Source organism: Schistocerca cancellata, chromosome 2 (assembly GCF_023864275.1).
Source record: "Schistocerca cancellata isolate TAMUIC-IGC-003103 chromosome 2, iqSchCanc2.1, whole genome shotgun sequence".
Lineage (NCBI taxonomy): Eukaryota > Metazoa > Arthropoda > Insecta > Orthoptera > Acrididae > Schistocerca > Schistocerca cancellata.
The window spans coordinates 15,188,895-15,204,727 of NC_064627.1; the positions used below are offsets into that span (position 1 = coordinate 15,188,895).

The window sequence follows — 15,833 nt, forward strand, 5'->3', positions numbered from 1 at the left end:
AGCCGTACATACAAAGGTGGATGTAAAAGAAATGGGCAAATATTTAGCAAAAACAATTACAATGGGCAAGTAGCGTATGGCCAGCCTGTACAATGTGTGCAGACACAAGCTACCAGCAATAATCACCACTTGCTTGGCCAACGCAAGACAATAACAGACAACCAAATAATCCACAGACAGCAGAATTTGGCAAGAGAAGTAACACACATATGCCGAATAACATTCAGAGGCAAAGAGAATTTCAGTCGAGAGTCTCTCAGGACACTAACTGGCGTAACCAAACAGCAAGGGTCAACATAGTGGAATTTACGCCTAACCTAGAGGTCGATGCCATCACAACGTCAGAAAACTCGAACCGGTCATGGTAGTCCCCCACTGTGTGACCTCGGAGGTGAGTGGGGGTATGAGCTTGATCGACACTTGCTTTATCAGATACCATCATGGCAGTGATATGAGAGACGATCTCTATAAAGGTAATGAGGGTACTATTAAAACCAAAATATTTTACCTTGATGCACCCACTGTGCTTGACACAGGGGTTACGACTAATTTGGTGTCACAGGGATTCTTTCAAGAATTGAAGAAACATGGGTGTATATCTACACTGCCAGTGCAAAATTGCAAGCTACAAACTTCCACTGGTCAGAAATCATAAGAAGTCAAGATACAAGCCTTAATTCCCATACAATTAGGACAGTTTTCCATGTGATGCAATTTTTTGACAGTAGAGGAAATGGTAGTTGATTGTTTAATTGGTATGGACACATTTAGGCATTACCAAGTACAAATTAATATAGGAAAAGGCCAATGTTATTTCATTGTAAATAATCCATTATGAAATAGGCCTAGGCCTGGCCAGGGGAAGTACAAATAGATGTATAACTGAAGTTACTCATGACCTTGAAGTTCAATTGGTAAATCCCATAGTTATGTTTGTCAACACATACAGTAACGAACAGTAATCAGCAGAAGATATAAACATTGACACAATAAATACAGAAGTAAGTGAATCAAAGTGGAACTTAGGGACCTGATACTTGCTTATATACATGTATTTGAAAGAAGACTAGGTATTATTAAGGATTTTGTGTAAAAAATGAAAGTGTTGTTAACATCACCAAGAAGAGGGTACACAGCCATTTGTACACCTCTAAGATGTACATATGTATAGTAATATTAAATTTTCGATGCCAGAAAATCACATTCCAGAATTTATCTTCTTAGTTGTTAACGAAAATTTTTGTTTAGTTTTTTTCTTATATGTCCAATGTATAAATGATAAGGTAAGTGGACGTAGCAAGGAAGAATTTTACTTTTATATGTCTAGAGATGACGATTCTTTAAACACAATGCATCGCCTTGTGCTTAGCCCAGTCGTAAATGAATAAATGAACTTGTGAAACGCACAGTAGCGAGCACTGCAATACACAACTCGCCACGTCATTTGTGGTAACAGAGCGATGCAGCGCATGCACATTCTGGAGAAAGCTAGTCAACTTACTGCAAGCGCGTGCATGCCACATACAGCTGAAGGTGTTATTATGTACGTGGAAAGAGAATCGTAAATGACAAGAGGTTTACTGAAGTTACACTACTATGTTCATTATATCTATATATTTAAAAAGAAAGATGATGAGACTTACCAAACAAAAGCGCTGGCAGGTCGATAGACACACAAACAAACACAAACATACACACAAAATTCTAGCTTTCACAACCAACGGTTGCCTCGTCAGGAAAGAAGGAAGGAGAGGGAAAGACAAAAGGATTTAGGTTTTAAGGGAGAGGGTAAGGAGTCATTCCAATCCCGGGAGCGGAAAGACTTACCTTAGGGGGAAAAAAGGACAGGCATACACTCGCACACACACACACACATATCCATCCGCATATACACAGACACAAGCAGACATTTGTAAAGGCAAAGAGTTTGGGCAGAGATGTCAGTCGGGGCAGAAGTACAGAGGCAAAGATGATGTTGAAAGACAGGTGAGGTATGAGCGGCGGCAGATTGAAATTAGAAATTAGCGGAGATTGAGGCCTGGCGGATAGCGAGAAGAGAGGATATGCTGAAGGGCAAGTTCCCATCTCCGGAGTTCTGACAGGTTGGTGTTAGTGGGAAGTATCCAGATAACCCGGACGGTGTAACACTGTGCCAAGATGTACTGGCCGTGCTCCAAGGCATGTTTCGCCACAGGGTGATCCTCATTACCAACAAACACTGTCTGCCTGTGCCCATTCATGCGAATGGACAGTTTGTTGCTGGTCATTCCCACATAGAAGGCTTCACAGTGTAGGCAGGTCAGTTGGTAAATCACGTGGGTGCTTTCACACGTGGCTCTGCCTTTGATCGTGTACACCTTCTGGGTTACAGGACTGGAATAGGTGGTGGTGGGAATTCCAGTCCTGTAACCCGGAAGGTGTACACGATCAAAGGCAGAGCCACGTGTGAAAGCACCCACGTGATTTACCAACTGACCTGCCTACACTGTGAAGCGTTCTATGTGGGAATGACCAGCAACAAACTGTCCATTCGCATGAATGGACACACGCAGACAGTGTTTGTTGGTAATGAGGATCACCCTGTGGCTAAACATGTCTTGGTGCACGGCCAGCACATCTTGGCACAGTGTTACACCATCCGGGTTATCTGGATACTTCCCACTAACACCAACCTGTCAGAACTCCGGAGATGGGAACTTTCCCTTCAGCATATCCTCTCTTCTCGCTATCCGCCAGGCCTCAATCTCTGCTAATTTCTAATTTCAATCTGCCGCCGCTCATACCTCACCTGTCTTTCAACATCATCTTTGCCTCTGTACTTCTGCCCCGACTGACATCTCTGCCCAAACTCTTTGCCTTTACAAATGTCTGCTTGTGTCTGTGTATATGCGGATGGATATGTGTGTGTGTGTGTGCGCGAGTGTATGCCTGTCCTTTTTTCCCCCTAAGGTAAGTCTTTCCGCTCCCGGGATTGGAATGACTCCTTACCCTCTCCCTTAAAACCTAAATCCTTTTGTCTTTCCCTCTCCTTCCTTCTTTCCTGACGAGGCAACCGTTGGTTGCGAAAGCTAGAATTTTGTGTGTATGTTTGTGTTTGTTTGTGTGTCTATCGACCTGCCAGCGCTTTTGTTTGGTAAGTCTCATCATCTTTCTTTTTAGATATATTTTTCCCATGTGGAATGTTTCCCTCTATTATATTCATATCTATATATTTACAAATTTAAGTATTGAAAGTACACGCACTAATTATAATTAAGGGACCAGAAAACCTTTGCTGTATGTAAACAAGCGAGTACAATATGAGTGGCAAACTGAATAAGAGGGTGCATCATGGGCTATAATACACCTTATCTTTCAGATTATAAGGTAAGTACAGACACACACATGACAGTAAATGAGTTTGTGATAGGATAGCACGACTACACACTGAAGTGAATGAATACATGGTCAAATATATAAAAGAGGTATTACTGACCATCAAGCCACAGCACACTTATCTATGAAGATTTAGTTTTAAGTTAGTATTAAGTTTTATTTTTCCAGGGAACGATGCATTGAAACATCCTAAAATGAAGAAAATAAATGTTTGTCAGGTGTTAGGTACCATTCAAACATAAAAAAGGACCACACCGCAAGTAAATATTGTTGTAAGTATGAATGTGATAGTGTGAAAATATGTGTAGAAGAATAAAGTTGCAGTACATCGAATATCACGATGCTGAACTAAGGTGGAGCATTACAAAATAATCAAGGGTCAAAATCTAACTACTGTGTCAACCAATCATGAAAGCGTCAAACACCTGATTTACATCAAATTTTTTTATACATATTTGCTACTTACATAAACACTGGTTTAGGTTCATTGTACATGACGTATAGTACTGATGATACAACTTTGTATACCTCAGCATATGAAATGGTTATCCTTTATATGATGAATGTAACAAGTAAATATTGAGGTGCACTTTAAACACTAAATAAGTATTCAATATGAATGGTCCTGCCAGGTTTGCATTGTGATTATAAACAACAAACTATTTTGTTCTAGGGATCACAATTAAGTAAAGTAACGAGATGTGACTGAGCACATAAATGCCTTTCCATGAAATTTCCTCAACCCTCCTTCTTGGAGAATGCTAGAGAGGCGAGGCCACACACAATTATATAAGCAGCATGTAGAATCTGTTATAGCGACTATTGTTTACTCCTTTAATTCTCTGAACTTGATAAATATGCTCCAACAAGAAGTCAAGTAATTTGAAATTAAGTGTATGTCAATTTAAGCCATAAAGGAAAAAAGAATCTATTATTGTATGAATGTTATGTAAAGAATGTAAAACCAAACAAGAGTAGAAAATGTACTCATATAATTGGAATTGAGTAATGTAACGAAATTATAATTTAACAAAATGTAATAAGCAAAATGATAATCAGACTACAATGTATATAAGTAGCGAAAATAGCATGTCAACAAATGAATAGGATAAATTTGTTTTTGTAGATGTATTTTTATGTTTTTTGTTATGTGTGTAGTCCGTGGAAAGGACACTACAAAAGCTCTGTGTGATGCAACAGTATGAAAGATGCTCAAAAACAAAGCACAAAAACATATGAAACCAGCCTGCAAAGTGTTAAGTGAGCGTGGGATATATATAGGTATGCGTGTGATGAACTAAAAAATTAAAATACTTCATGTAACATGAATATGAATTTTCTGTGCTTGACAACGTTGTATAAAGATGAATTTTCTGTGCCCGACAACGTCGTACAAGCACCAAGAAACTTAACCTTGTCGGTGGATGTCGGATGAATGGCTGGTATCCCCACTGAATAAATGCCAGCGACGAGGTGAAATACTTTCCTCAGGTGGCTGATATGGAAACCAGCTGCATCAATGATTTCATGAAGGATATCACGCCACTGAACATAACATGAGCTTCACGAATTCATGCAGTAAAGACTATGTGGATGCACGACACGGGCACTCGGGCTTAGTATTGAACACGTGAAACTGAGCAGGAACGGTAACGGACATCGAACTGTGCATGCATGCTTCACAAGTTAAACACTGGACAGATACTGACTCACAATAATGGGACTATGCACTCACAGCAAGCACTCTGTTATGAAGGAGATGTTATGTATGTATTTGTTAAGAGAGCTGACATGCCTATATAAATTGGTTATCATACAGGATAACTCCAATGGGTGAAAAATGAAGGCTATGGCCATACCAGCCAGGGTTATCAACCCTTAAAAAGAGAAATAAACTCAGACACTGTGCACCTCCATATGACATCAATGCACAGTGGGGGGAATTATAATGTAACATTATTATTATTTCTTTATTTTCTTTTCTCTCTCATTCTTTTCACAAAGAGATGCTCTTCAATTTTTTAATTGTTTTAGTATCATCTGATCAATATTTTCCCATACTGCTCCTTTATAAACTGTTAACTTCTATTGAATTTACCAAAGGATTTTTTTATATTTTGATACATGTGCTTTGTCCTGTTATGTGGGAAATCATCCTCTGCTTCTCTGATCATATTGTTATAGTATTCCCATTTCTATTGTCTCAGGGTTCTTTGCATTTCTTGGTGGAGTTAATAGTATCAATGTCATATTGTCCCTTTCTTTAATCTATGCATTCCTCATATTTCTTCTTTCCAGAACTTTTTCATGATGACACTTGGTGTTAAACCAAATTTTATTAGGTCGTTTTATTTTACCTATGATTTTGGAAGCTGCTGGTTGAGTACAGCCCTTCAGGTGTCTCCATCTGCTTTCGACATCCTGTGGTTCTGTATTGGTCAGTCTTGGTTTTGTTAGATTTCTCTCAATTTCTTTCATAAAATTTTCTTTCATATTAACTTTCGGCAGGTTTCCTATGTTATATCTTTTAATTTCTTCTCTATTTCTATTTACTTTCCTTTTGAGTTACATTTTCATTTTTGATATGATTAACATGTGGTCGTGTCACAATCCGCTCCCCTAAAGGTTCTGACATCTTTAATACTGTTTTGGAATTGTTTCTGGACAGCTACATGATCTATTTGATTGACTACCTTCCCATCTGGTGCTATCCATGTTCCTAAGTGAATGCATTTATGTCGAAATTTTGTGCTGCTTTTTGTGAGACCATCTGTCATTGCAAAGTGAGAAAACCAGAAAAGATGCACCTTTGACTGTAGATAGATTCAACTTCAAGACTGTTGACCATTTCAGGTACCTAGGAAGTCTTTTTAGTAATAACAACAGAACAGATATAGAAATAGATGCCCATTTAGCAACAGCAAACAAGACACTTTTCAGTTTCATCAAAATTCTAAGAAAAAGATCACTTAGCAGTAACATCAAAATCCACTTATATCAGTTGACCATTATACCTATGATGTTATATGGATGTGAAAGATTAACATTTCGAAAGAAAGATGAAGAAAAACTGTTAATATTCTCAAGAAAAGTACTAAGGAAAATTTTTGGACCTGTATATGATGAAAATAACATTGAATGGAGAACAAGAAGAAACGAAGAATGAAGAGAACTGAACAAACACCATAATATCGTCGAAGTGCTCAAGAGCAGAAAGTTGAATTGTGCAGGCCATATAGCAAGAATGACAGAGAATAGACTACCTAGAATGGCATTCAGCAGGACAATAGATGGAAAAAGAGGAAGAGGAAGACCCAGAATCAGATGGCGGGATAACATTTGAGAGCATACAACTTGGATGAACAGCAGCAGCAACTGGACAAACAGCGCATTGGACATACAGAAGTGGAAGAGGCTCATAGAGCAGATGTATGGTCGATAGGCCATTTCCACATGTAAAGTAAAGTAAGATTCATCTGTCTGTTTTTAGAAGATGTAGCGGGTGGATGTGTGACAAGTTCCACCACATTGGTATTGTTCAGAAGTGTGTATTCCAATTGTGCGTTAGATATTATCAAAGACACTCATCGAGGTAGCAAAGTTTATTTGTTCATTCATGGTGACAATACCCATCTGTTCATCTCTCTGTGATGCGCCTAGAATTTTGCATTAAGAGGATTGAATCTAACAAGAAGAGTTTGAGTGATCAGAGGAGGGGCGATTCGGAACCAGTACTATCATACCAATCTCCATGCACAAGAGGGTTAACAAGAAAAGGATGTATGTAAATTTATGAATGTTAAATGTTGAATATATGTATTGGATATTGAAGAGCTGTTTATATTACAGCCAGTTAAATTCACTCATATATGAGTACCTTCCAATTATTTTCAATGGTTCTTTCAAAATTTTCCTTTTAATTATGTAAGCAGCAAATTTTTAGTCAGTTTCCAATATACAACACATTGTTAGCTGCCCCCCCCCTCACCACTATTCAATGAGATGGTCCTGAATGCTGTGAATCAGCTGAGTACTATCTCCACTCTCAAGGAACATCTAGTACAGTTATACCATATGGACCACTCCCATCTTTCTCGACACATGCTGCTTTGTGAGAGAGCACATGCCAAAATACCCCTTGGAAGACCTACTCTGTGCATTAGAGATTGTGCCAAGCCTGATATAAATGAATTTAATAGTGAATGTGACAAATGGGAAGAGCTTTCTGAAGAGCACAGCAGATTGAGGAAACTGATCAAGGATGGTGGCAACTTCCATGATGGTGCCTGGCTCAATAACCAAGCTGCTAAATGAGCAAGCAGACAAGTGCCTTCAACAAACCAATCTTTTGGTTAGGTATATGCTTGCCCCACCTGTGGATGCCAAATGGGCTCTTCCATTTGACTCCTGAGTCATCAAAGGAAGTGCCTGTGTGATGCTATATGAATCTCCCATTAGGAAGTATAGTCCGTTGACTGATTGAGTTGATCTTCCGCAACTCTACCTGACAAACTGGCATGTGGGTTTTCATCATGCCAGTCCAGAACTGAAGTGGTTGGAAACACTATCAAAGTTGACTGAGGCACGGTAGACGAACAATGAAAACTCTAGTATGTTTTACATTGCGTAACTGCATTGGATAATTCGAGGATAGAATTTAGTTCTGCCTTCAGTATCCATTGGGTCCCATAGTTTGCACACTCTACCAATCTGTCCACACTGTACCCTCTGAAAAGGTAATTTCCTGAGTAAGATGACAGTTGCTCATTAATTAACTTTTGCTCACAAAATCCAGTCTCCTGGAGCGTCAACATTTCTTTGCGGAGAACTTCAGTCAGATTTCTGCGGTTTCAAGTTTCAATGACCTGGTTTCTGTTAAGTTTCTATTCAAAGCAGTAAATTTTCCATAATTATGAAACACATTGTAAAACCATTTGTTGGTCTTTAGGAACAGTAAACGTCCTTGCGCCATAAATTAATTGCTTGCTTGCAGATTCCTTTAATGAATTACATTCCACATCATGAACTGTTCACAATTGTAAGATGATGTGAACTGTCGTAAATGGGCATCTTTCCTAAAGAAGCTATAACTTGTCTCAAAAAGTTTTGTAATCCTTCTGCCTTTCTGATACTCCTTTTTTATAGAATTTTTCAAATCTAATTTTAAATTTATGTCAGCTTATTTAGTAGTTATGAACTGAAAACTTACCAGTCAATTGTACAACAGTTAATTAGAGAAGGGAACATCCTTAGCCGATTGCGGAACGCATCTCCAATTGGGGACATTGCAAGAGTGACATGTAAATTTGCTCTCACACTTTCAATAAAAAGATTGTACAACGCAAGTGGTGTCATTTCTCCTTTTCTGCCCTATAAGAAACAATAGTATTAAATATTATACAAGGATACATACATATAATAAACACTGTCATTTCTTGCTGGGAAAAAAGTAAACAACAAATATACAAATGAATTTTATCCATAGTGGATGCTGTTGAACTCCGTAACAGTTCCTTTATAGGGCATAGAAAAATTTCCGCTACCAGTCACTGGTAGTGGAAATTTTTCTACACCCTAAATATACAAATATTTTAGTAGAGGCCACAGCTACCAGAATTGCCTGAATAACAAGATTCTGCCATGCTGGCTGTCAGTGGATGGATTGAAATTTCTCTTTATTTTGTTTCTTTACAGAGCAATTTTGGTTGTGAAGCCATCAAAATTGATACACTTGGATACAAGTCAACACATACATCAAATGGTCTAGCAATAAAAGAAGACATGATACCAAGGATACTTTGAACAGCAGTAATGTAGTGTCAAAACTACAATTTCAGTCACTGAATATAAACAGACAGCTTGATAATAGTCATGCCCATGTAGACTGCAACACACTGGTTGCAGCCTAGTTTGTAGATCACATGGCTGCTTTCACAGGTATCCCCGTCTTTGATGGGAACGGAGATGCCATTGACAGTACTGGAGTAGGTTGTAGTAGGAGGATGTACAGACAGGTCTCTCATCTAGGGTACTGCTGGGATATGTGCCATGAGACAAGGGCTTTGGGAGTAGGGGTAGAACAGAGATGGATAAAAGGTATTGCATTGGTTGAGTGTTCAGATATGTACAACTATGGCTGGGTATTTCTCATTTCAGGGCAAGCTGAGGGGCATCCGAAACCCTGGTGGAGAATATGATTCAGCTCCTTCAATCCTGGGTGGTTCTGAGTCACAAAACGGACTTCGGGAATGAGGGAGATGGTACATGACTGGTGAGAAAAGGGACACGAGATTTATTTCTGGATCAGGTTTAGAGTGTAATCTCAGTTTGTAAAGGCCTCACTGAGACCCTTGCCATATTTAAAGAGGCATCGTTCATCACTACAGATACAAAGACCATGAGTGGCTAGGCTGTATGGAAGTGACTTCTTGGTGTGGAATGGATGGTAACTGTTGAACTGAAAGTGAAGGTATTGTTGATGGTTGTTAAGTCTAATATGGAGAGAGGCATTGATGTTGTCATCCTTGAGGTGGAGATTGACATTGAGGAGGTGGCTTGATGAAGTGAGGAGGACTAGTTGGAGCAAACAATGTGTCAAGGTTCTGGAGGAATGTGAATATGTTGTCCTCAGCCTTGGTCCGGATCATGAAAAACCAGTTAGGGGTTAGAGAGTCTGAGTAGTTAGGAGGGATTACTCTGATGCTCTGCAAATTGGTTAACATCAGACTGCTGTGGCATTGCCCACTACTGAACCACAGATTTATTTGTAGGTAATGCCTTTAAAGGAGAAGTAATTGCGGGACAAGAAACAGATGGTCATGTTACCAGGAAGGAGACTGCAGATTTGCATTCGGTCAGGTATTGGGAAGGGTAGTCTCCCAAAGTGGCACGATCGTGGGCATAGGGGATGTTATTGTAGGGGAAGTGGCATCAATAGTCATGAACAGGGCACTGGACTGTGATAGGAACAGAAATTGTAGATATGGAAAATATGGTTGGTTTCTTTTACATAGGAGGTTAGGTTACAGGTAACAAGCTGGAGATACTGGTTTACAGGGCAGAGATTCTCTCTGAGTGGGCATAGAAACCAACCACAATGGGGTGCTCTGGATGGTTTGGTTTATTAATTTTATTAAGTGTGCAGAAGGTACTGTGAGGGGAGTGGCAGAAGATGTGGAGTTAGGTGACAGATTCTGGGATAGACCTACTGACTTCACAAGTGACTGGAGATCCTTCTGGATTCCTGGAATGGTGTCACTGTGGTGGGCATCATAGGTGGACATATCTGCCAGCTGGCTGAGTCCTTCCACCGTGTAATCTCTGCGGTTCACATCCACAGAGGAGCAGCCTTTGTTGACAGGTAGGGGTGTAAGGTCATGATCAGTTTTTATGTGGTAGGCTGTGGTTCTTTCTGCAAATGTGAGGTTGGTGTTTATGTTGTGAGATTTTGGCAATGATGGTGAGACAAGGCTCAAGGTTAGGAAATTCTGGAAAGTTAAGAGAGAGCAATTTGGCCACAGTAGGCATGGATCATGGTTGGACATCAGAGTATGCTGATTGTGGCAGCTTCTACACAGGTTGTCGACTGAGTCTCAATTGTAGGGTTACTGGTGACAAAGTTTTTGCACTGCAGGGACTGGTAGAAGGAGAGGATGTCTTTAGCAAGACCAGCATGATTTACTTTGTGAGTGGAGTGAAATGAAAGGCCCTTGGAAAGGACTAATACTTCTGTGGGATTTACGCATTTGGAAGACGTGTTCATGACTGTGTTGCAGGTCAGTTCGGGCTCCGAGTTCTGTAGAGTGGCAAAGGATTTTTCTGAGGGTGTGATAAATGTAGCAGATCTGCAAGGAAGGGTTTGGTGTCAATGAGGGGATTCAAAGAAGGTTCAATGGAGGCTCCAATGGTAGTGGTGGATACTATGTGAGAGTATGAGGTGAACAGATTGGAGAGATTCACAATTACATATTTCTGCATGTTATCCTGTACCTTTCTGCACCTCATGTACTTCGTTGCACCCAATACCTAACAAATCCTCTTCCCTTATTCAAACAAGCACCTTACTGATCTCATCTCAACCATTCACACTTGCTGCACTCCATCATTACACCTGTTCACCCACTAGCCTGTACACTGAACTCATCCTGCATTCATGTCAACTTTATTTATTTTTCAGTTTTCAATGTAGTCCCTAATTCCTCAAGTTTTATACTCTTTCACTGCACTTCAGGAGTTTTCTGCTTTTGTCATATTCTCACATATTTTTGCTTATGTTTTATGTGTTTCTTATCCTGCACTATGGATTTTGCTCCTTCCATTTGCACCTATACAGAAAATTTTCCCATCTCTAGAGGACCCAGTCCAGCATACTGTTCATATGTTGTTGTCTAGCTCACACAACCCACAAACGGCCTAACTATTAAGTTACCAATGTCTGGTTGTTAACACTCCACTCCCCCCTTCCATAATGTCCCCTACATGTTCAAACTCCATCAGCCTCTCACCAACCTAATCCTGCATATCATATCAATATGGCCCAAACCTCCTTGTACTACCTCCTTTACCTCCACACAATCATCCAACTCTGCAATCTCAAATACTTGCATCTCATCTCCTAGACTGAAGCCCTTGCCCTCCATGAACTAGACAAGCATGCACAATACCACCTCAAAAAACCGTCCATTCCCTTCATCTCATACTTCCACCTTGGACAGCAACCACTACAGGAGCCTCCATCAAACCTCCCCTGGATCCCCTCATAGCCACCAAACCCTGCCTCGCAGACCTGCTATCATTACCACACCCTCAGGAACCCCCTCCCACTACTCTACAGAATTCAGAGGATACAAAGACCCAAAACATACTCATAAACTTATCATTCAAATGTCTCAAACTCAGAGAAATATCTATCCTCATCAAAGGTCTAACATTTTGTCCCACTCTCCAAGTAAGTCAGGCTGCGCCTAAAGTTCTCCTCTCCTCCCAGTCCCTACAGTGGAAACATCACTAGCCTTACCAATCAGACTTAATCCACAATCAATACTGAACCCTGAAATACTCACTTTACTCCAACATCCAACCATGATCCATCCCTACTGCCCCAAGTCTGCTCTCACCATCATTCTTGACATCCCTCAACATGCAAACCAATCTCACATCCACAGATAGAACCAAAATCCACCACCTAAACACTGACCACGAGCTTACAATCTTATCGGCCACCAAAGACTCCTCCACTGTCATTATGAAGCGCAGCAATTACCTGGTGGAAGATTCGGCCAACCATCAGATATGTCCACCTAGAACCCCTGTCGCTGAATCCATTCCACAAATCAAGCAGGATCCACAGTGAAAAGTTCCACTGGTTCTTGGTTCTTTACTGTGATATCAGGTGGCGAAGTAAAGTCTGACTGGGAGCCAAGACTTCCTATTATTCTGTCTTCATCCCTTCATTATTTCAACACACACTCCAACCTCAACTGATCAAACTTCATTTCTTGGAGTGTGGCACTTACCACTGGAATCCCTTATTGACTTCTCTTTTGAAAGCATCACCTATAAGCAGATCCATAGTAGATCAATGACCATCTATGTGGCACTATCTTACGCTAACCAGTTCATGGGGCATCTAGTGAAACCACCCCAAATCCCAGGCATCTCAAAAGTTTCAGATTCACTTATGGCATCTTGATGACCTGGACCAAGTATGAGGACATCGTATCCGCATACCTCTGGCACCTCATCTCATTCTCCCCCATTTGTTTCACCTAGTCCTTCTCAGCCCAAGAAGACACCTTCTTTGATGTCACCTCCACCTCAAAGATGGCTGCATCAGTACATCTGTCATCTGTAGTGACAATTGGTACCTCTCCAAATATGCCAAGTAACACTGAGAGATGACCTTGCTTTTTGGTCCCCTCCTCCAAACCAACCAACTTAGGACTGAGACCTTCACAGAATGAGATTAATCTCCAAATTCAATCAGAAGCAGATCTCCTGTGCCTTGTATTGACAGTCATCTACGACACCCGACACACCCACAGTCATGTCACAAAGAAACACTCCTCTTGTGGCTCAGTACTACCACAGTCTGGCAAAACTGAATCATGTTCCCTGCCAGGATTTCAATTGTTTCTCATCTTGCTCTGAAATGAGAAATACTCTCCTCACTCTTTCATAGTGGTATTTGCCTAATACCTAATCTCCACACTATCCTTGTCCATCCCTACTCCCATCCTCTTGTCTCACGGCTCATATCCCTGCAATAGACCTAGATGCGAAGCCTGTCCATATATCTTCCCACTATAACCTACTCCAGTCCTGTCATAGGTATCACTTGACATAAATAAGGCAGGGCCACATGATCTACAAACTTAGCAGCCAATGTGTCACATTCTATGTGGGCATGGCAACTAAGGAACTGTCTGTCTGGATGAATAGCCCATCAACAAACTGTGGCCATGAGGCAGCTGGTGAACACACCACCCAACACAATGTGTATCATTTTAATGATTCAAAGCTTGTTCCATCTGGATGATTCCCACCAACACCAGCTTTTCTGATTTTGCATTCCCATAACTCTTCTATCCTGAATCTTCACTAGCTCCTGTCCTCCGCCTACCTCTACCCTTCCTGCTCCCACTACAGTACGCACATGCCTTCTATATCACCAATGCACCTACAAATCTCCCTCTCCCCCTCCAGATACTGCAGCACAGCCTTCTGATGCTGCACCTAGCAGCCCTATCCTATCCCCACATCGTCTTTGAACACTCCCACATGTAGCACCAGCGTCTATCCTCATTCCTGCCCTGTTATCCCATTACATCCCAACCACAGGCCTCTTTCTTACCTGCACCACCCATCCCAGCACATTACATCTCGCATCAGATGCAGTTGCAGTCAGGCCTTAGTGCCCAGAGTCAGTAGCTCTGTGTGAATGTGTGAGCAAGGAAGGAAGACTAGGATTTACTGTGCCATCAACATCACGAACATTAGAGAATGAGCACATGTTCAGAATGTTTCAAGGAAGAGACAAAAATTGGATGTGTCCATAATTTGTCTGAAACGAATTAGCAAAATCACAGAAAATTTGAATCTGGACAGCCAGATGTGAATTTGAACTGTCATTGTCCAGGATGCAAATACCATGTGTTAATGGCAGTGTCACCTTGCTTGGTGAATGTGAGTTCTACTTCTGAGGAAGGACTTTGTCTGAAAGTTTAAACATTTCATTTTCTTTCACAGTTTCCACCAGAATTCAGTGCATAGCTATCACACTCTGTCTAAGGTGTCAGTGGACCCACTGTGGTGAGGCATGAGGTCTGCACACCATTTCCCCCCCTGCTGAAATCATATGGATGAAGCATGAAATCCCATCTCTGATTCCAAAAAAACAGGCACTGAACATTGATCTATACAGACTGCCTATAGAACTAGTGGATCACATTAAGAGCCAATAGCCTTGCCACAGTGACAACACCAGTTCCTGTCAGAGCACCGAACTTAAGCACTGTCAGGTTGGGCTAACACTCGGATGGATGACCATCCAGCCTGCCGAGCTCTGTCATCAAGCAGGGTACACTCAGCCCTTGTGAGGCAAAGTGAGGAGCTTCTTGAGTAACAAGTAATGGCCTCAGTCTTGTAAATGGACAGACAGCTGTGAGGGCAGTGTGCTGACCACATGCCCCTCTATATCCGCGTCCAGTGATGCCTGTCAGCAGCAGGATGACACGGTGGCTGGTCGGTACTATTGGGCCTTCGTGGCCTGTTCAAGTGCAGTTTAGTTTAGTTTTAGTTTTAAATCACATAAAGTATCCACCATTTTTGATAAATTAATGCATACAGTTAAAACATACACAGATACCATAATTGAAAGAAAACATGCAATATAACAAAAGAAATTCACCAAAATGATAAATCACACAAACACCCATCAATCACATCACCAATACAACAAATACACTTTTCACACGGGAGTGTTTGATCTAACAGACATAAAATCGTCTGAACATGAGAGCAGCCTGCTCGAAAAGGGTCCCAAACAAAGGTGTCACACAGGACAACAGAGAATATCATAACAGAAACCGAACACATCATAAAGTAACATGAAAAACACCCCTGAATTCAATGAAAATCTAACAGGACCTAGTTGCTGGGGAAATAAGAAACATAATCAAAGAGAACAGAACCACTATAAAGGAAAGCACAATCACAACTGAAGAGAAAACCTAAAGAAAACTACAGAAAAAATTTAATGCAATAAAATGCCATCATTGCAAGGGTAGTTCAATCGTAGTCATAAAACAACAGGAATACATTAATGAAACATTAAAATTCATACAAAGCAGCAACATCACATAACTAACAAGTGATCCAACAAGCTGACACCTAAGAAACTTATAAGAAACTCTGAAAAACATAGAAACAATTTTTACACACACACACAAATTAAAATA

The 15,833-nt window shown here is 40.7% G+C and overlaps 1 protein-coding gene across 1 annotated transcript in view; it reads right to left on the reverse strand.

Annotated features, from left to right (window-relative positions):
• LOC126163202 (dynein axonemal heavy chain 3) overlaps positions 1-15,833 on the reverse strand; it is a 1,221,238-nt gene that overhangs the window by 499,843 nt on the left and 705,562 nt on the right. The window contains exon 39 of the mRNA XM_049920156.1: positions 8,585-8,745. Within this exon, the coding sequence (XP_049776113.1) occupies positions 8,585-8,745 (161 nt within the window). The remainder of the gene's footprint in view (positions 1-8,584; positions 8,746-15,833) is intronic.